The sequence below is a fragment of the Otolemur garnettii genome, unplaced genomic scaffold (genome assembly GCF_000181295.1).
Source record: "Otolemur garnettii isolate 467f Iridium unplaced genomic scaffold, OtoGar3 scaffold00008, whole genome shotgun sequence".
Taxonomy (NCBI): Eukaryota; Metazoa; Chordata; class Mammalia; order Primates; family Galagidae; genus Otolemur; species Otolemur garnettii.
Genome location: NW_003852403.1, coordinates 8,508,044 through 8,530,812, shown reverse-complemented (window position 1 = coordinate 8,530,812; position 22,769 = coordinate 8,508,044). Strand labels below are relative to the sequence as shown.

The following is a 22,769-nucleotide window of genomic DNA, read 5'->3' as shown; positions in this document are numbered from 1 at the left end:
CTTCCTCAAAGAACTAAACATAGAATTACCAGATGACCCTGCAATTCTATTTTTATGAATATAAGGGTTGAAAGCAGGAATTCAAATAAACACTTGGCACAAATGTTCGTAGGAGCATTATTCACAATAGCCAAAAGGTTGAAACAACCCAAATGTTCATCAGGGTTTATCAATGGATAAAGACAATGTGTTACAGCCACACAGTGGAATATCATTCTGCCAGAAAAGGAAAGGAAATACTGGTTACATGTGACAACATGGATGGACCTTAAAAACATTTTGCTAAGGGAAGGAAACCAGACACAAAATAGAATCACACATGTATATGATTTCATTAATGTGAGACACACAGAAGAGCTAAATCCATGAGACAGACAGCAGACCAGCGGTTTCCAGGGGCTGGGAGGACAGAAGAATGGCAAGTGACTACTTGATGAGTGTGGGGTTTCCTTCTGAGGGTAAGAATGTCTTGGAACTAAACAGATGTGATGGTTGCACAACACTGTGACTGTACTAAACTCCACTGACTCGTGCACATTAAAATGGCTAATGGTTACTTTTATGCTCTGTGAATTTTATCGCCATTAAAAAACAGTGGTAAAGTGTAGAAGAAGATATTTCCCAACTTTTCATTGCACGATATCCATTTCCGATGAGGAGAATGAGCCATGTAAGTCTATCTGGCTGAGAATTACGCGGCTAAAGTTTGTTGGCACAGTTGGGTCTAGAAATCAACCCTCTGTCGATTAATTTATCCAAGCTGGCACCAGGCTCCCACTGGGGCACTGGGGGGAAAGGAGAACAATGTTGACGGAAATAAATCTTCCTCAAGCATAACTGAGAGCCTCCCACCTCCTGCCTCTTTGGCTCAAGGCTCAGATTCCTGGGAAGTCTCCCTCCACCCCATCTCAGGGAAAGCGTCTTCCTATTTCTATGTGAAAACAAACCACAGAGAATGCAGCATCATGAAATACCCCCGCTTCTACTATGCAGGGCATTTTCTGTCTTCTGTGGAAGTCCGTTTGATTTGTTTCTGCTTGAGGTGAAGTGGATAACCTCAATTAACAATCCGATTACTTCTTAATTTCCAGAGCTCGTTCATTACCAAAACCACACTGTCCCTAGAGGACCCAGAGTTAACTCAGATTTTAATACACCTGGGCTGACAAGTTACTTAGCCTGGGCTTAGTTGAGACAAAGAGATGGAGAAACCATAGTGGTTCTAGCCATTATTTTGCTGACATTATAAAAAGCCTGTAGTATCAAAGGCCCTGAAATAACACTTTCCTCTCCTTTAACATTTTTACACATGTCTAGGAGAAAATTATGCTTGATGGACATGTTGAAGATACATAAGTTCTTGAAGAGAGTCTTTCTTCTTTGCTGTAATCACTGATCCACTTCCACTGAGCAAATCAAGCATAGGCATGAGAAGCCATGGGCCGGGAGGTCATTTGTTCTCCTCTGGCTTGGTTTTCTGAAGTGTGTGGTTTTTATACCATAGCTTAGTGAGTGTGCATGGGCACGTGTGTCTAAGTGTGCACGTGCATGTTTACAGTGACTACAAGAGTGTGTCAAAATGTGTACACATTTTAAGAAAGGAAAAACTGTATTAAAACTGTAATACTCAGTCCATACCAATCCCGTTTGTTATTTTGTGTATCATATCCTATATCTCTTACAGTTGAAAAACTCAAAAGTGACTTGAGTATTACAATTGTAACACCATTTTTCCCTTGCTTAACATGTGTATACACTTGGGGGGCACCCTCTGTAGTTTTCCCTGTTTAAACATACCATGAAGTTGATACCACGCCACCATACCACGCCACCCAACTCTCTGACAAGCTTGTGGTAGTAAGGTGTGCCACTGGTCCTCCTGACACCTCTGCAGATTGTCACTGAAGCTCAGGTTTTCTAGAAGGGAAATGCCAGCTATGAAGGTCAACAACCTAAAAGTCACTCTTGATTTCTCTCCATTTTCAGCTAAATAGCCCGTTCTGTCTGTGACACCTCCAGCACAGCTCACCACTTCCACTGCCACGTGCCATCCCAAGGCAACCTCTCCTCAGCTGACAACAAGAAAACAGCCCCTCAGATAGTCTCTTTGCTTTCATCTCTCCCTACCCTCTATTCTCCACATGATAGTCAGATTGATTTTATTTGATAATAGCTTGATTACCTTATGATTCCTAAACCATACAAGTCACCCATGTCCAATTCAATGGTATCACCAACTTTAGGACATTTTTATCAGCTCCAGAAGAAACACTGTGCCTTTTAGTTATCAACCTCCCGTCTTCCCATGCCTGCAAGCCCCAAGCAGACACTAATCTACTCTTGGTCTCTGTATATTCTTGACATTTCATATAAATGAAGTCATATAATATATGATCTTAATGACTATCTTCTTCTACTTAGTGTAATGTTTTCAAGGTAAATCCATGTGGTATAATCAGTACTTCATTCCCTTTTATGGGTAAATCACAGTCTGTTGCTTCGATACATCACATTTTGTTAATCTCGTTGTCCATTGATGAGCATATTGGTTGTTTCCACCTTCTATCTATTATGAATCATGCTGCTATGAACACCAGGTACAAGTTTTATGTGGACATGTATTTTCATTTTTCTTGGGTAAGTTCCTAAGAGTGGAATGACCATGTCATGGTAATTATATGTATAACTTTTTGAGGAAATGCCAGTCTGTTTTCCAAAGCTGCAGCACCATTTTACATTCCCACCAGCAACAATAAGGATTGCAATGTATCCACATTCTTGCAACACTTGATAATATGTTTGATTATAATCTTCCTACTAAATACAAAATGGCATCTCATTGTGTTCTGATTTGCATTTTCCTGATAAGTAAAAGGTTGAACATCTTTTCGTGTGCTTTTGGCCATTTGTTTAGACCTTCTTTGGAGAAAGATACACAAGTCTGATAATTAAGTCTGTGAACTTGCCACCATGCACTTATGTGGGAAGCACTGTACAAACTACACAGTAAGTTTCATAACCTTGGTATACTGATGTCTCACATTTGTGTTCTTGCCAAGTGGTGTCCTCTTACTGAGTGGCATTCATTATTGTTGCATGGTTTTGTGTTCTGTTGCAAGAATGAAGGAACCTGAATTAGAGCAAGACACAAATATTTGTAAATTTCTCACTAAACTTGGCAAGAGTGGAAGAGAGAACAGGAACACGTTAGTCCAAGTTTATGGGGATAATACCATGAAGAAAACTGCAGTACACAAATGGATTAAATGTTTTTCTGAGGGAAGAGAAAGTGTCACTGATGTCAGGGTAGCCAGTAACAAGAAGAACTGATGAAAATGTTACAAAAATTCATTGAACAGAATGGCAAAAATCATCAGCTGACTGTGAGAAGCATAGCAGACCAAGTAAACAAGGATAGAGAAACAGTCGGAAAAACCTTAATTGAAAATTTTGACCAACAGCAACCCATGACTCTTGCATCTTATATCAGCTTGTGTAGCACTGCCTGTGAGGGAGTTTTTAGTCAGTAAACAAGTAACTGTATTGTAACACTCTCCCTACTCATCTGATCTGGCCCCCAATAACTTTTTTCTTTACTTAAAGATAAAGGAAATATTGAAAGGAAGACATTTTGATGACATTCAAGATATCAAGGACAATATGAGAGCTTTGATGGCCATTCCAGAAAAAGAGTTCCAAAGTCACTTTGAAGGGTGGAGTAGGCACTTACATCAGTGCCTAGCTTCCCAAGAGGAGTACTTCAAAGGTGACCATACCGATATTCAGTAACGAGGTCTGTAGCATTTTTATAGGGTGAGTTCACCAATTAATTGTCAGACCCTGTATGCATACCTTGTGCCCTTTCTTATTAGGCTATTTCTTCACTTTCTTTGTAACATCTTTTCTTTGAAATACAAAAGTGTTTATTTTCAGTGAGGTCCAATTTATCTATTTTTTTCTTTTGTTGCTCATGCTCTTGGTATCATTTTAAAGAATTCATTGCTAAATCCAGTGTCACAAAGGCTTAACCTCATGTTTTCTTTTCCAGGTTTAAAAGATTTTGCTCTCACATTTAGCTCTTTGATCTCTTTTAAGTTAATTTGGTATGTGGTGTGAGGTAAAAGTCCAATTTTATTCTTCTGCAGAACATTATTCTGTTCCTAGACATACCAGCACCATATTTTGAAAAGGTTATATATTTTTTTGTCATTAATGATACTGGCACCCTTGTCAAATTAGTCAGGATATGTGGGTTGATTTCTGGACATGCGATTCTATTCCATTGTTCTGTACGTCTTGAATGGCTTTTTAAAAGCAGAAATCACATTATTCATCTCTCTAAAGTAACAACTCAACCCCCAACGCCAGTCACTCTCTATTCCAAAGGTTCTTTACCGGGGGCCACACACTCCCAAATGGTCCTTGAGATGTACTCAGAGGGTCCATTAACTTGGACAAGAAAAATGGCATCTTCATTTTTCTCAGCTTTAATTCAAATTTGGCATTTCCTTTAATGACCAACGTAGGCAGTAACTAGAATAATATCCATGATGCCTGCGATTGTGTCAGCAATAGAAATCTCAGATATTTACGCACAAGACCACAATTGTTACAGGTATCTGAAAGCATGATTTACATTAAGCCTACTTTAAAGTGATAGCGGTATATTAGAACAATTGCCAGATCCTGATAAAAATGCCCTAATTAAGAAAAAAAGCATATTTTATCATGTATCTGGGTTTTTTAATATTCTGATAACTAGATTTTAATATGATTAGTAATATTTTATTATGCCTTGGTAAATAGTATTAGTCTGAGAAAAAGTACTCGTCTTTACCAGATGGGCACAGCAGTCCTCAGCACAGGAAAGTTCAGAAACCCTGCCTTTCCTACTCCCAGTTCTGCTGTCTTCTCAGCCCTTACTATCAACTGAAATTATCCTATTAGTCAACGTGTTTATTGTTTGTCTCTTTCTGTAAGTGTTTAGGGCTTAAAATAGCCATTCAATAAATATTTATTGAATTAATTACTGAATCATCAGTAATTTTCTAAATAAGAGCTAACTCCTCAGCTTATTGAAAAGAAAGCCTATGCTCCCAAATTAGTGATGTGTAATTCATACTGAAAATAATTTCACATTTATATCATCATAATCATTAGATTCATATTGGTATCAACCTAATCATTAGATTAGGTTAAATATGAATATAACCTATGTCCTGTGGCTTCGTGCTTTAGGTGCAGAATCTCGTTCCCTGCCCTCCACACTAAAGAGCAGAAATATTATTATCCATATTTCCAGTTGAGCAAACTACAGCTCAGAGAGGTTAATTGCTTACCCAAGGTCACACAGCTAGCAAGTGACAGAGCTGGGATTTGTAACCAGGTATACTTGCTTTCAGAGTATCAGCTTTTAACTACAAGAAAACACTTCTAGGAAAAAAAAAAATAGAAATTTCGAAGAAAAAGAGAAATTTTCTTACTGTTTAATTGAGAACACGAAGATCCTGTGAAGCTAAGAAATGTGTCCCAGAACCCAGAGTTCAGCAGAGATTTCCACTAAAATGTTCTTTCCACTCTCCTGTTTATGAGCTACAGGAAAACCCTGTAGCAAAAATATAGCAGACCCGGGTGCTAACAGATTGTCCCCTGTGAGAGGATGAATTTCAGGAAAGGCTGACTTTGCAGGCACAGTTAATGCTAACAAGCATTAGCCCGAGCCTCTTCTTTTCTTTCCTGGGGTCCAGTCTGCTTTCCTAAATATTAGGGCTCAGCCTCATTCAGGGCATTAAGCACTTCATTAAGCTGAACTCCTAGTTAATTTGATTGCACAGTTATAAATTGTCCCTGGCTGGAGGTTGTCTCATTTGTCAAGCTGCAAGGTGGCAGTGTGGCTGCATGACGTGCTCGGCCTGCTTCTTATGCCCCGCTTGAGGTCTCAGTGCTTTCTGGCTTTGACCTCATCGCGTGTTACCATAGGAAGTTAAACTGGAGCAGAGAGACAGACGTTCTTCTCAGCAGAGCTGTGGAGGCACCTGGAGGACCACTTACTGAATACGCAAAGGAACGAGGCACAGGAAAAGTACTGTTCTCTGGAGCTGGCAGCAAACAGGCTCCACCAAAAGGTCCACTGAGCCCAGGGCCACTGACCCACATGGGCAGCACACAAGCAGGCTGGCCCCTTTCCTGTCTCCCCTGCCCTGTTTCACCTCAACAGTCTGACAGGTTGTTCAGCCTGAGAGGGCAGAGGGGGCCAAGGAGATGGATAAATTGTATTGTTTTCAGCAGTGATTTTGCTGACCTTGACTGAACCCAGAAGCACCCAAGTTCATGGAGCAGCAATTCCCTCTCCTCTGCTTTTCATGCAAGTGATCCAAGGACCCACTTCAGTTTTCTCCATGGGAGGCCTTTCCAGCCAACACGGTCCTCTCGCTTTGTCCAAAGAGAGGTTTGCCTTTGCCCTCAGCTTCTGGGGGGCAATCTCTAAGCCCATGGGATGTCATACATGATAAAAATGTCTTTGCCTGGGGTCCTTAGGCCAGCTAGAGAGTAACTCTGTTACTTTGGTTGGAAACTGACCATATCAGAAAGTCTAACAGTGTGATTTATGGTGGAGGTTTGGGTCACCTGGACTCAGTCAACCTCCAGAGGAGCTGGGGACTGAAGCTGGCCATAAGGGCAGTCACTCAGGTTTGCATGGTCAAGGCCCAGGTGAGCTTCCCTGATTGGCAGTCCTCCTGACATATGGCCACACATGCAGGAGTAACAGGGTTGAAGACTTCACGGGAAGGAGAGAAGATAACGGAGGCTCCATATTTGGAAATTCCCTGGAGTCTGCCCTGCGCACTCTGTCCCTTGGCTGATTTTAATCTGAACCCTTCCCTGTAATAAATTCTAACTGTGCGTAGTGTAACAGCTTTCAGTGAGTGCTGCGGTTCTTCTAGTGAATTATCAAAACTGGATGTGAGTTAGGGAACTTCCCAAACTTGGCAATTGGTGCCAGAGTGAGGGGGAGGTAGGTAGGCTGTTTCCCATGGGCCCTTTAGCCCAGGCTAAAGCACGCAGGTGGGCCACCCTGGTATTCCTAACTGAGAAGAATCAGGAGAACATCTGTGTGACTATCCCTACATGAGAAAATCAGAAGTACAGGCAGAAGCACATCCATTAGTAGTTTAGATGAGGGAAGCTAAGACTTCTGCCTGAAGAGACGAGACGTGCTCTCCCCACCTCTCTCTGCCTTGTACATGTTATCTATCTGGCCGCTTCAGATGTTCCATATCCTGTACCCCTGTTATCTTACATTACCCTTTACCCAACCTTCCTGGGAGCCGTAATCTCCCCTCTCTCATTTTTAACTTTGACTGCTGTGCATTATTGCACATTTACTCTGTTGCTGTAGCTAATGAAAGACTCTCGAGAAGCAGGACCAAGGCTGCAGTATTTCAGGCTACCACCTGGCACGTGAAACAGTGTATGCCCTTTGCCAGGCTTTCTGCTGTAAGTTTGATATAAAGTCTCTTGATTTTTCCAGCACTGTCTCCCTTGCTGACCGCTGTCCCAGGTTGGGGTCAATGAGAACATCAACAAGTAAGGATAATCGAGGGGACTGCTCACCCTACCACTTCTTCTGCATTATCCAAACTCTTTGGGATGCTCCTCTAGCTTACTCCTGAAGTTTCCCTAAATGACTGCAGCCTGGAGAAGAGTTGTCTGGACTCAAAGCTAGTGCTTCTCAAAGTGCTCTTTAGCAAATTTCACAGTAAGAAATGTGTTTGACATCATGATATTTTATGATGCATGTGTACACACAGATGTTTACGTGGTATTTTTAATCTAGGTATAGAGTAGAACCTCCATGGTTGACCAACCCCCTATACTGACCAACTCTTAAGTTGACCTAATTTTCATAGACCAGACATGCACCTCATGTACCAGTCCAGTAGTCTAGTTCCTCATATTGACCACCTCTGTATGTTGACCAGTTTGTTACAGTCTCTGGAGTGATCAACTTCCAGACGTTCTAATGTAATTGAAAGGGACGTTTCATAAAATCACACTGACCTTTGTCAGCTATATTTTTATCAAAGGCTGATGATCCTCATCTTCTAAAAATGCTTGTTGTGACCCACTCGATTGCTCTCCCAAACCATTAATGAGTTGAGATTTGTACTTTTACAAAGCAATAGTCTTGTCTGCTACCTTGATAATTGATCCCATTATTGCCTCACAAGACATCTTGTTTTGTTTCTTAACGTCGCGGTGTTCACATCTTGTCTCTCTAAAGACCTGATTAAAATCTTCCAAACAAACCTCAAAAGGACAATGGCAACAACAACTAATACCTTCTGGCCACATTCCCACTCGGCGCTGTACTAAGACCGTCTCTGCGCGTCATCTAATTTATTCCACATGCCGCACTAAGGCAAGTATTATCATCGTCCCTCATCACTGCTCTCACTTCATTTCACAAAAGAAAGACCTTAGAGCTTGGAAAGTTAACTGACTTGCTCAAGGACACACAGCTATAAAGAGCAGATTCAGCCAGGAAGGTCCACTTGCTCACCCATCTTCATTCCCAACCAGAGCCACCCAGCAAACCTCTTTGCCCTTTGGTAGAAAGGGCAGAGATGACAATTAAATGTGCCCAGGTCTGTCTATCATGGTTTTCCTCATGCCTCTCAGGGGAGACTCCTTCTTCCAGAATGCCAGGCACCCCTGACTGTATCCTCACTGCCTCCCCATCCGTGCACCAATTAAACTGTCACAGTTGACTGGCCTAGAGACAGGTGAGGGCAGGGGGAAAAGTGAGGGAAGTGGGGAATTCAGATGAGATGGGGCCTCTGCCAAAGCTGCTCTTCTGTTTTCTGTCAAATTGGTCTGAAGATGTTCCGATGAGCCCACAGACATCCCCTGTGGCTCTCCACATCCGTCCCTTCCTCCCTAGTGATGGGCAAGAAATACAGTCTTACGAGAAGTGGTAGCAGTTTGTATCCATTTGGGTGCCCCAATAGTGCCCAGATCCCAGCACAAAAAACAATCACTTTGTGTAGAAGGATTTTAACTGGAGATTAATTTGCATCTCAGAATCGTAGTCTAAGGAGGAATTTTTCCTCTACAAACAGATGGATGCTAACCCATAGTACATAAGGGAAGCAGAAAACATGGAGGCCCCAGGCTCTGCCCTATACATGCCCCTCACCTGACCTGCTCCCTTCAGACTTGCCTGGTATTAGAGGGAACCCAGGGCCCTCCTTCCCTAGTTTCCTCGACATCACCTCTTCATTGTCAAGACTTCCAATGCATTGGCAGGTACGGGAACACTTGCTCAAAAAGAGAAAATGCACTGCAGAGAGACATAGACTGAGATGTGTTCTGTATTTTAGGAGGAGAAAGGTTCCCAATCCATCTTTGTTTAACCTCTGAAGATGGTCCTCTGTTGACCACCTCATCTTCACGGTAGAGAAGGCAGGAGTGAGTGAGCAGACGAACCAACCTCATAGAGGAGGAATCCTTAGTTTGGGTTCCATGGACCGACTTTAGGGTCCTTGGCAAGCAAAAAAAAAAAAAAAAAAACATTTGTAGCTTTCACCCAATTCCCAAAGGGGTGCATGGCCCACAAAAGAACCACCCCCGGTCTACACGGTAATCTACACACGTTGCCTTCTATAATTTTACTGGCTATCGCTGCCAACTCTTACTCATTCATGCTTGCTCCAAGCATCTGCACATGTGTGCACACAGACACACAGCCCCCACACACACACTCCTGTCTCCTCCCCAGCCACATCCCGTCCCTGATAACAGATTGTGCTCAAAGGCACTGACAGGCTGTACAATGCCTGGAGCACATCTCAATTATTCATGCTGCTCTTTACAGACCCTGCCTTATTATCCCTGCTCATGCTATTATGAAGAGGGCAAGCTCCTTAATGCACTCTTCTCCCACTTCCTCCTGCTGCTGGAGGCAAAGCACGGGCCAGGTAGGGTCCTCTAATAGCACCCCTGTTATTTTCACCTCTCTCTCCACACCGTCCCTGCAATTTCTATTCTAGGGCATCGAGATCAATTGTATCTCAAACTGGGGGTGGGTTTGTTTTCTGTATTTTCTGGCATGACGTCAGGGGAACAAGAAATGTTTAAAAAGTACCGGCTCTCTGATGAAGAGATTGGTTCTCTACCTGGACACGAATAGGAACAAGGATAGGCAGAGTATCCTTGATAAGGAAAATGCCTTCCAGCGGATTCTAACATCAGGGGTCCTGGAGCCCTACTTCCCCTCCCTTCATGAGCACGTCCTCCTAGGTGAAAGGTGGCATCCACATCTTCCAAATAGAAAACAGACTGATGAGATAGCGCTCCAGGAACGGGGCTTGGCATGAATGTGGCCATCTTTTTCCTAGTTCTGAAAATATCTGCGCACTAGACTCTGTGTTTTAAGCAGAGCTTGCTTCTATCCTAATATTAACTTCCAAGTTTCCATGTAAAAAGTGAAAGGTCAGTGATCGAGTTGCAGCCCAGACTTGGAACCAAATCTCAGGGGAAAGGTCTAGATGTGCTTCCAGTTTTGTTTTTGAAGGGGCCACAGCAGAAGAATGTCATCAGTCAATGTTTAACACGATGCAAATGGTGAACTTTAAGTTTTCTGAAAACCACAACCAGGATTTATCTATGTCAACCCGCACTTCATACTTACATGTACCAGAAACCTCAACGGAGTTTCACCTAACGTGCCCGTTTAGCTAAGTCGGTCCAGGAGAAGACAGTCTGCAACAATTATTATCATTTACAAGCTTAGCATAATCAATTCTGTTTGGGTCAAGTTAATACACGGGCAGGACAGGCTGATTTGGGCCTCTCTTCTTATTAAAAAAAAAAAAATCTGACAATTTAAGGAGCATATGTTCCCTTCCATTTATGTCCTGGAAAATACACCCTTGTGACTTAGCAACCATGTTTAAAAAGCTCTTGCAGTTCTTAAACAAACAGAGTGTATGTTTATGAGGTTCTAGCGACGTTATTTTCAGAGATGACGTAGAGTTAGTGATATGTAGCTTTGGGGCTTTACAGTAAGTTGTGGGTGATTTATTGGTGTGACGTACAGTAATTTGCTTCAGGAAAAGTGGAAAATTAATTAAGCAGCGTTTGAAACTGTGCTCGGTGAGAAACAAGTCGGAGCACCCCACACCAAGGATGTCCCACCCTGGAGAGAGAAGGGGCCTTTCTTGGGAGATGGAGGACCAAGAGTTAAGAACATTTCCTGGCACTCAGGGAGCAGAGCCAATTCAAGTGCCGAAAGAGAGACAGTTTAGAATAGAGAGCGAAAGGCAAGAGGCCCAGATCTGGCCTGCAGAGCATTTTAAGAGTTCTGGATTTGTGGCCAATATTTTAAAATTGGAGACGCAACGCAAAAGTTAGTATTCACTCTTCTCTTTGAAACATAGGGAGCTCTGGCCACGGGAGTCTGCATTTCTGCTTGGGAACGTTCAGCTGGAGCAGGGAAGACGAATTAGGTGAGACCTGAGCTCTCAGCTCCTGGCAGTCCTCACCAGACCCGCCTCACTCACTGCTAACACCTGCCCTCCCCAGTCCAAACTGTGCAAACCTCGGACAAATCTCCCCAGTCCAAACTGTGCAAACCTCGGACAAAGCTCCCCAGTCCAAACTGTGCAAACCTCGCACAGTGTATACTGTGATACTCTTAGCAAACAGGTCTCTTCACCCATTAAGACTCGCTTTCAGATAGAAGGATGGGGAAAGCATGTGTTTTTCAAAACTCAGCAGGAAAACAAGATGATTAGGTTTTCTTAAAGTTTTTCAGGTATCCGCAGATGCCATTGTCTTTAATGCTGGCTTGCTGGAAAAAGCCAAGTCAGAAGACAGGGCTTGAACTGAAATGCTTATTTTTATTTTCTCATCTGAAACAATTAGACAACGTGGAGAGGGGTGCAGCATGAGGCATCTGTCTCTGCGCATGTTTTCTTATCTGTGAAAAATTTCCAGAAGGATGAGGCTGACGGGAAGGGGGAAATAGTGCCAACTTCTCCAGCAGACGTGACAGGCACGGTGCCTGGACCTGCTATCCCTCTAAGGGTCCAAAAACAAAGTCTTAATTTTAACTTCTGTAAAATCAGAAGAAAAAAAACAAACAGAATAATAATTAATGATAAATGCAGCCTGGACTATATTCATCCTTATAGTAAAGTAGCTGCACAATTTTTAATGTCCTTTATGGAAAAAGGGACCCCAGCAGGCAAAGTATGTTGAACCCCTGGAAGTCACAATGTGGCCCTCGGTGCACATGCTGGTCTCAGGGCCAATATCCTGGGTCCACGCCGTGGTCTGTTTGCAAACACAGCCTCCTCCCCGTCACATCCCTGAGATACTCTGCGTGAGGCAAGGTCATCTACAAGGCCCCTCTGAAGCACATCACACACGGACCTCAGATTCAAAAACATGGAGTGGATGCCTTTCAGCCATTTCTAGAAATTTTCAAGTATAAATTTTCAAAGATTTGAATCATGTGCCATTGAAGATCAGGCATTACCCCCCGGACAGAGTTCACCTTTCTGATTCCCTAATGCCATTCTTGATGTGTTTTCGAGCCCTAATCTCAGTGGCAGATTTCCAAGCAGGGTTTTGGCCAGGCGTGGTGACTCACGCCTGTAATCCCAGCACTCTGGGAGGCCAAGGCAGATGGCTTGCTTGAGTTTAGGAGATTGAAACCATCCTGCGCAAGAGTGATACCCCGTCTCTACTAAAAATAGAAAAAAAACTTAGCCAGGCATTGTGACAGAAGCCTGTAGTCCTAGCTACTTGGAAGGCTGAGGCAAGAGGAACTCAAGCCCAAGAGTCTGAGGTTGCTGTGAGCTTTGATGCCACAGCCCTCTACTCAGAGCAACATAGTGAGACTCTGTCTAAAAACAAACACACCAAAACACACATACATTGCAGCAGGGTTTTGCTTGATTTAGCACATGCTGAAGATGAAAATCACAAGGCTCAAGTACGGGACATAATGACAGTCTTTCTCGTGGATTCCTAGAGCTGGGGAGATGGAGGGAACACTCAGTTTTCTGCCTTCTCCACTGAAAATCTCCAGCAGAACCAAAACATTCTATAGCATCCAGGTATCTTCTAAGCCCCTCGAACTTCAGCACTTAATGTCCACAATGCTCGTGGAGTAACTGACAACATATTGCTTAGGAGGCATCTCCTTGTTTTGTGAACTCACTTTTCCTGTATATATCATGGGCTTCAGGACCTTTGCAAAAACACAGAGGGTGTCCCAAAAGTCGACCATAAAGTTGCCACCCCTAGGGAAAATAGGAAAACGTTTTATAAAATATTTACAAAATATTCCCTACATGTTGGCCACCTCTTTGTAAAATTGTGTAATGAATATTTTGCAAATACAGGTACATTTAGCTACAATTTCCCACTTTTCCCTATATGTGGTTACTTTATGGGAGACATTTGGGGCACTCTGTATGGATAATTTAAATATGTTAATGGAACATATCTAGTATTACAAATAAGTATTCGAAATCCTCCAAAAACAGCAAAATGTCTTGTACACAGTTGGTGCTCAATAAAGACTTTGTACCTAACTGACACCTTTACAGCCACAGGTACATAGATCTCAGCCTCATCTGTTGCTGAGCCCACCGGCCCCTCCTCCATGCTCTGTGTCTCCACTCCATCTATGGGTGGGACACGATGGTCCCCCACTCTCACAGAGACACACACGCACACTTCCTTCTCCCAAATTCTATGAACAGTGACATAAGCATCAAAAAGCCCCAAGGGCGTCCTTGTTTCAACAGATTCTATTTTTAAACCACAAATGACTCATCGCCAACCAGGGTGTCCCCAGAGCTACAATTTGTCAGGCTGTCAGGACAAAGGACAGGGGTAAAAGACAAGAAAGAGGTCACATCTCCTCCAGCCCATAAACCTCATGATGAAGCTGTAATAGCCGCCACCACTCCCCAGCGCCACCACGGTTGGGTTAGGCATGAGCTCTGCTCTTGGGTTTGGATTAAATTGTTCTGAGCTATAACATTTCACTCCAGCTGGCTCCCACCCTGATCTCTCGGCAGTTTCTGAACACACGTCTGCCTGGGACTTCATCGAGAGGACCAGTGCGGTGCGATGGGAAGAAGATCCAGCTCTCCTGGGTATGAACTCATGCTTGCTGCAGAGGACATCAGTAAGCACAGGGCCTGTCTTCATTGGCCCTGAAATACCTGTTCTTTTAAAATAAAAAAGATGGCCAAGAGAGAGTCAGATCATCTAAAGCATTCTTTTTTATGACCTAGAGAGTGAAAGAAATAATTCATTCTAATTTTGGAGGCTGCAGTAGATAGGGATTTATAGACACAGTTATCAGATAGCGTCTTCACAGGGAAACAAATGAGCAATTGGGCAAAATGTCCTCAAAAGCAATGCATAATAAATTCCAAACAGGCCAAACCAATGAGTTCAGCCTGTTAACCTTCTGCAATAAAGTGGAACTCTTACCCACTCCACCCCCATGCTGAAATAATACAGAAAGAGAGAGAGAGGCAGAGAGAGACAGAGAGAAATAGTTGCTGGGTAATAAAACCAAGGAATTCAAGGCTTCTTGACAAAGCAGCCACCTGGCTGGGAGTGATCTTTTCCATGGCCCTAAGGTTTGCCCCATCATGAGAGCCTAGAAGTCCAGCATTGGTGTAAAAAGTCACAATATGCTTTATTAGTCAATGGGTAAGCTATCACATCTTTGTTCACTTTTTTGTTAGTAGGAAGGACCTAAGAGATCAAGTACAAAAAGGCCCGGACTGGGAGGGAAGAGCTTCAGCTCCCAGCTCTAGCCCTGCCCTTCACTGGTTGGGTGGCCTTGACCTTGGGGGTGACCTCCCCAAGGAGAGGATGGTGAGGCACTGGCAACAGCGGCCCAGTTGCACTTTGGGGCCATTTCACTCTCATGTCACATTGTAAAGTTGCTTTGCGCAGCATACTTGGAACATCCAGCTCAGTCTTCTCCCCCTCCTACCATAGTCCTTGATTCTTGCAAATAAAGTGCCAAAGACAAGCAGTTCCCTGATGTGCTAGATGCTACCATGTGTAGGTACCACTCACACAGTGAGAAATGAGCGAGGAAGCCCTGATCACCTCGCCAGTGGGAGGGGAGAAGGAAGAGGGGCACTCACGCTCTCAACTTGGAGGTTAATAAAGCCAATTTGGTGACAACAGAATAAAATATCTTGTCACCCCAGATCTACCCACATGAAGACGGGGACACATAGAGAACTGGCATTCTCTGCACCTGTCTTCTCTCCTAGGTTTATATTCCATTAGTGAAAGGATAGCAATATGAAAAACCAGGCGAGGTAGAAAGGATGAGTTAAGGTTTCTACCATACCAGGGAACTGAATGTTACCATTAAAGGGTAAATTCAGAAAGGGGACAAGGACTCCCCACTGGGAGTTATTTATAGGCGCTTCACCCTGACGGTGGCTCCTCTCCCCATCCCTCAGTGGGCTCCTCCGCCATCTGACATTCCATTCTTTCAACAGCTGCTGGCTCTCCTGTCGTGTTCCCTTCACAGATGTGCAGCGCTGTTCTGAACATCCTGCCCTTGAACTTTCCCTACCCATAATTTTCCAAACCAAAGCCTGGCAATAAAAATGTCAGTGAGGGGTGGAGAAAATTGGGGGGGAGTATTTAAAAAGAAAAAAAAAGGGAATAGGGAGATGCTTTGCACTCCCAGTGATTTGTGTTGACTTCTTCAACAAAGGTTAAATGCAGGCCGTGACTTCTCGAAAAGGGCACAAAGGCGGAGGCTGGGGCTAATTTTCCAGAGCACTACCTAGAAAGGCCGTGTTCCGTAAAGGAACTGGGCATGGAGCAAGCTGGTGAGCTTCCTTCCCTAGGCCCCGGGCTGCCCAGCTGGCCATGCTGTGGGGCAGGGTGTTTTAACAATGACAGTGAAAGCTAGAGTTCACAGTACTTGACAGTTTATAATGCACTGTCACGGGTGGGATCGATGCTGTCCTCACATCTCTGCCAACTGCTTGCCATGAGACTGGCCCATGAGAGGCACCAGGTCAACACCTGTACATAGTCAGAATGAGGCTGGAGAAGGAAGCCAGATATTGTATGTCTTATTCCCACTGAAACCTCTTTGGGGACAAACTTTCCTCTGATCTATTAGTGATACTACTAATTTTTTAGACATGTAAATATTGTGCAACATAAGGCAAAACTACAGCAAAACTGATTCTACAACACTCTAAGAGATAAAAGAATTTATCTAAGGGAGAAACGGGACATCTCTCATTATCTACTTACTGTGCCAAGTGACAGCCACCAAGAACTAGGTAGGGAAGGGGAGACCGGAGGGTCCCTCCGTGTGCACAGAATCCCCTAGAGAAGCCTGTGAGAAGCAGAAAGCCGTCCTTGTTCTCTGCTCAGTTGACTATACTCTTCAGAAAACGCTGCCACTCCACTGAGTCACAAGAGAAGTGAGTGTTACTCAGCCATTATCAGGAAGAAATGCCTGGAGGCCAAGACGGACAGACATCAACCAGCACATGACCCAGGCCAGCATCGTGGGAGGAAAGCGTGGGATCGGAGCCTCTGGAGCACCTCCGACTACAGACTTGGCTCCCAGGGTAAGAAAAAGGGAAAGAGGGCAAAAGAGGAAACAAGATGGAGGAGTTGGCGGGATAGGGCCACGCGGCCGCTCAGTCTTACGGTATCTCACTAACCCCTTCCTTCATTTCCACAATCTGGAATTTCACTTCTTGACACTGGGGAGAGTGATGGCTTTAGAACGAGCCACACTGGAATCAAATCCTGGCTCCACTGCTTACTAGCTATGCGGCGTGGGCTAAGCTTGCAGCTTCGCCCTCCCCATCTGTACAGTGGATGGTAACGCTTACCCTTAAAGTCGTTAGGGGGATTCAGAGAGATTGTAGGCGTTATTCGTTTTAAAAGGGCCTAGTGTTATAGCTCACAGACTGAACATAATAATTGAGAAATGTTAGTTCCTTCTAACCACATGCCCTCTCTTCCTTTTTGAAAGAACTTTTCTAGGCTGAGGGGTGAGAGCCCAGGTTATGCAAAGACTAGGGTGGGTGAAATTGTAGGACAACTAACTAGCTCTGCTAAAGCTCTGGGTTACGGTGCCAGTTTTATTTCAGAGAGTATGAAAACAATCTGGTCAATTCCTAACACAATCTTAAAGACAGCTTTTCTTTTTTTTTTTTTTTGAGAGTCTCACTTTGTCACCTTCAGTAGAGTGCCATGGGCTCATAGCTCACAGCTACCTCAAACTCTTGGGCTTAAGTGATTCTCTTGCCTCAGCCTGCCAAGTAGCTGGGACTACAGGTGCCCGCCACAACGCCTGGCTATTTTTAGAGACAAGGTCTTGCTCTGGGGCTCAAAGGTGATCTCAAACTCATGAGCTCAGGCCATCCACCCCCCTCGGCCTCCCACAATGCTAGGATTACAGGCAGAAGCCACCATGCCTGGCCCTAAAGACAATTTTCCTTAACCACATCTAACTATCAGCAATTTTATTACCCAGAAAATAGTCAGCGTTGACACATTTCAAGATGCTTTCAAATGAATATACAATGAATAAATGAATGAATACAAAAGTAAAATTTTTAAAAGATTGGGGAGAGGCCATTTTCCAAACATAACCCCGGTGTTACCTTGGCAATCGGGCCCTTGGGGTAGCTGCTCTATAAAATTTGTGCTGTTTCCCCTTCCTCCTTCCTGTTGTCTATATACCCCAAGCAGCAGCGCTGATACCGGAAGCCAAGAGCAAAGAGTAGAAAAATCAGCAGGTGCCTCCTCTGTTTACCAGTCATTTCGGAGCAGATCAAGTCATTAAGGAAAAACTGAACAATGTGTAACCTTTCAGCTTTACTGTGCTAACAGTGGGTAGCTTCCCTTTCAGAGACAAGAGTCTTCATTGAAGTCACCAGTGAGCGGGACTTGACCTTCATTTTCAGTATACGCAGCATTAAATATTCATAATCCACGTAACTGCAGCATAAGAAGTAGCAGCGTTTAAACATGAATCAAAGGAATAAATACCTTCACCCATGTGAGTCATCCTTTCCCAGGATGCCCCGGGATAAAAAAATGCAAATACCCAGAGCTCTGAGCCTCTGTCTCTTCCAAACTTTCTCTTGAAATTCTAGAGGCAGCAAAGACCTCATTATGCAATCCATGAATCTCGCCCTCATGCTGACACCACTGGATCTTTGGGGATTTTTCCCTTATCTATGAGATAGGAATTTCTGTTCTTATATCAGAGGGGGGAAATAGACAAGGATGGAAGCAGCTACAGTGACATTAGCACCCACAGGCACTTTAGACTTGGTTGTATGATATTTTAAAAATCTTTGCTTCACAGGGGATCAGGGTGTGTGGGAGGAAAGGGTCAGCGTAGGCACTGGAAGATCCCAGAATTAGGACGTGGAGTGAAGTGTGACCTAAAATGGGCAAGAAACCTTTTTAAGAGAATGAAAAGGAAAGGGAGGCTTTGGGGGTAGTATTAGTCTTGTGTGGCTAATTAGAGGACATCTTCTGGGACAAGGATTGTGATGTGGTATGTGTCGGGCTGAATGCTTCTCCATGTTTGCTAAGTTACTGACATGACATCTAACCAGAGACATCTCCCTCTGCTTGGGTAATTCTAGAGAGTCTACTGCTGGGATGATGAAGCGTAATTTTAACACAGTGTAATGTAAGTCTCTTCAGCTTTCAACTCCCAGAGTGCTGAGGACAATCTGTTGTAGCTTGGTAGTAACCACTTGATGTTACACAAATCATTTTTCCCTTGCAATCACTCTAGGATAGTTAAGACCAGACCCAAAGAAGGGCTTTCTCAAACCCTCGGATGAACAAGATCTAAGCAGTGATCTATCTTGGCCTAACAGCCAAAAATGAAAGATGTGCAGAAGATGACGACTTTGGAGGTGATTTAACCAACGCCTCTTGAGAGTAAAATGAGCTTTGAAAGGTTAAAAAAGATCACACGCCCACCAAGGATGACATTCATGGGAACTGCCTGACCCTCCGCTGATGCACAGATGTAGACGAACCGCCTGACCTTCCTGACCATGTGCATGACTTGAGCTGGCCTGCCTTCAGACAGACCTGGCAGAGCAGACCACTGGACTCTGTCGCACACATTAATCTACAAGCCTTGCACTTTCCAAAGGGCTGGGTGCAAAGAGCCTCAAATCTTGAACCTTGAACTTGTGCTAATGGGATATTACCCTCTTCATTTTGGGGGAAGGGGGCTAGCTCTGGTTAAAATTCATGACAACAAGCCATCACGGACAATTTATGCCCAGTTATGTTCACCCATGGGCTTACAGGTTGACTCAACTTACAGATTGTCACTTGACTGACTTACAGGGTGCAAACATCGGCAATCCTTAGGGTAGGAATGAGACAGGTGCTATAGGTTTGTTCTTAAGTTGAATTTGTATGTAAGTTGAAATAAGCACATTTACCTATTATTACCTGTCATTAGCCCCTGTTTTAAGTGTGAGTTGTACATAAGTCAGATATTTGTAACTTGGGGACTGCCTGTACTAACTAAAATTCATCTGGAGAATATAGGCTACTTTTTTCTAGGGTGATGATTATGGCTTCCAAGAGACGTCGAAAGCTGTCTTTCCAAGATGCCCAGATGGCCAGCCAAACCATGACTGTGTAAAACCAGTAGTGACAATTTTAAATGAGGGGGAAAAAAAAAGAAATTTTAAAAATTTGCATTCCATTTTCTTACTCTCTTTCTGTTTGCATCATGTGTGGATAAAACGTCATGTGATTTTGTTCACTAATCTTGATTATAATTTGTTCAGTAGGTTTTGCTTTGTTTTATTCCTGGGAATCTGTGGATTTACCATGCAGGTGACTTTGTAGATTCTACTTTAATTCTTCCTCACACTTAAGGTGAACATTCTTGTTGGTTTTCCCTGGAAGATGGAAGACTCTGTGCAGACTCCACTGACTGGACCCACCCCAGGAGAGAATCCTGGGCTATGGTCTCTGGGACTTAATGAAATAACGCAAATGAAGAGAGGAAAGGACGATATAAACAACCACAAGGTCTCCTTATAAACAAAATTTTGCTATGCCAAACTACTCAGGCTAGAGACAGAGAAGAGAAAAAGGCTGCAGTTGGGATGAGGCTAGGACAGTCTTCGGAATGAGTGGGGACGGTTTTGTTTCTAAGCTTATTGGTATTTTTGCTGGGAAAAGCTGGGGGAAAGAATGAAGTTCCCACCTTGGAATATAGACTCTTAGCAAATTCCTAAGAGAAACCAGAATCAGAGAGGATCCCTACTGTCGGCTTCTCCAGGCTTAGCAGAATCAAAATCAAAGCCAAGGACATTGAGATGGTGCAGGGTATTTGGGGGAAAGGGTCTGTGTTGGGGGGTCACATCCCCTTCCATCCTCTCACATGGTAGTAGAGAGCACCGGGATCTATGGAGGAAAAGATGGCCTCATAGAAGACAATATATAAAAAAGGACATAATCCAAATCCATCAAAAAGCATTTTATTTCTGAGAAATACAGAGGACCCCAAAGGTAGGAAAAAGGCAGGAATACGCTGGCCAGGGCATCTGTCCTCCTAACCCATCACCACACTCACCTCCACAGAAGGGTTTGCTCTCTGGGGTATAGATTACATGCCTGAGCCTTTTTCCTGAGCCCCAGCATTAGAAGTTGACAGAGGCTGCACCACACGACATGTGAGAACACTCCTGGAGAGAGATTGGAAAAATAAGACCACAGGCTTTAGAAGATCTTCAGCTCAATTCAAATATAAACCCGCATCATTAAGAGTAAATATTTTTAAAAGGGCTTACCTTCCATAACATGCCAATTACAGCATTCCAAAAATCTCCTCCCTTTCTTGGCTAGGGAGAGCTGGTGGAGGAAGCATGTGGACTCTTGTTTCTTGAAGAGCTCAGCCTTGTGTGTGCAGATGGGCTGAAGGACCTCTGATATTCTCAGACTTGGCTGATTCCCGGACACAGGTTATTAAAGGAGATATTTTCTTTATCTTCCCTGACATGATGTTTTAGTCTTTGCACCCAAATACACAAAATCCTTTGGCTGGTGACCAGACGGCTCAGAGAAATTCAGAGTTTACGTGTGCATGAAATTACTACCATTCTGAGCCCCAGCAAAAGAGCCCAGAGCTCAGAATTCAGGCACACTGTGGTCTGAGCCAACAGGAACACCAAATAGGCCTCCTAGGATCAAAGACTAGTATCCACGGATACAGTTAAAAACGTTAAAATCACGGTCACTGTAAAGCAGTAAGGAAATATGCTCAAGGCCACTGTCACCAGAGCTGCCAAACTCATGTCACAGCAGAAAGGGAGTCAGACTCTAGCTTTCCTGGTCTCCCAGATACTGTCAATGTCAAGATCGCAACAGAAAGTTGGAACAAATGCAGCTCTCAAGAGTGGCACTTGCAGGAAACAGAGCCAGCCGGGCTGCTGCCACTTAGCAGCCTGGGCAGCAGCCTCTTCTTCTTCCTGCAAGATCTTCATCATCTGTCATCCAGGCTCACCCTAGAGCACCAGTCCACTCAGCTGGCACCCCAAGGGGTCTGCACAAGTGTCCACTGTAGGAATTCTCAGATGGTCAAGGACCTTCACCCATGGGAGTCATGGTGAACTCCTCCATCCCATCACCTTACCTTCCTGATGCTTCAGCTGAATATTTCATTGGAAGGTTAAAGGATAACACCATGGTTTTTAATCTGACTGCCAATAAGATCAAGGCATTGGAAACTCAAATGAGGAAAAGATCCCACAGCCATGGCAAGAATGAATGGCTCAGACTCTCATCTGCTGCACACTGTCAACTCTCCCAGAGGCTGCAAATTCCCATCCAGCCCTCTTAAATTCTCCATATCTTTGACACAAGTACTTCATCAGGAAGGAGTTATTAAAAAAAATAAATAATACCCAGCAAGGAGGTTTGACCTCAGATATCTCTCTTTCCTAGGCCAGCGGAATCAAAGTAGACTTCCTTCTAAAAGCTTTCTTTCCCATTCCAAAAGTCAGCCCTGCCTTCCTCCAAAAGTCTTCAACACTGAGGAAGCTCTTACAAGGGTTAGTGTTAGTTAAGAAAATTGATTGACGTAAAGAGTAACACAGGGATAATTGTTCCTGAAAAGAAGGCAAGACAGTGCATGTGAATACTCACTTTGACGAATCTATGAAGTATATTACAAGTGCACCGATGCTGAGAGCAAAGACTAAGACCACCTGCAAAAGAAGAGAAGAAGGGTATCACTCAAGAGCTGGACATCAGCACGTTTGGGGTTCTGACACATGCAGCAGTAACTCTGAAATACTGTTCCAATTGCTACTGGGGACCTGCCTGGAAACCTCACCCGTTGCTGCCCCTACAGATAAATGATTTCAATGTTGGCTCCTTCTTCAGTGGTGGGCAGCAGCTTTGCCCCTTGCCAATAGGTATCAGAGCAAACTTACATCCTGCAGCAGTAGGTTCTGATCTGACCCTGTTATCTCAAGGTCCAGCTTTTCTTTTTTTTCTTTTTTTTATTGAATGGTAACTATGTACATTCATGCACTTCTGGGGTACAGTGTGGGATTTTCACATGCAATCAAGGTCCAGCTTTTCTGCACATCAAGTCAGCAAACTTCAGTGGGAAAAGAGCAGGTAATGCACTCAAATTCAGAAATTTCAATTTTAAGAGCTTCATATAAGAC

The 22,769-nt window shown here is 43.8% G+C and overlaps 1 protein-coding gene across 7 annotated transcripts in view; it reads right to left on the bottom strand.

Annotated features, from left to right (window-relative positions):
- KCNMA1 (potassium calcium-activated channel subfamily M alpha 1) overlaps positions 1–22,769 on the bottom strand; it is a 762,000-nt gene that overhangs the window by 358,692 nt on the left and 380,539 nt on the right. For all 7 annotated transcript variants that reach the window (XM_023509577.1, XM_023509576.1, XM_012801412.2 and 4 more), the window contains exon 3: positions 22,240–22,301. In XM_023509577.1, coding sequence (XP_023365345.1) covers positions 22,240–22,301 — 62 coding nt within the window. The remainder of the gene's footprint in view (positions 1–22,239; positions 22,302–22,769) is intronic.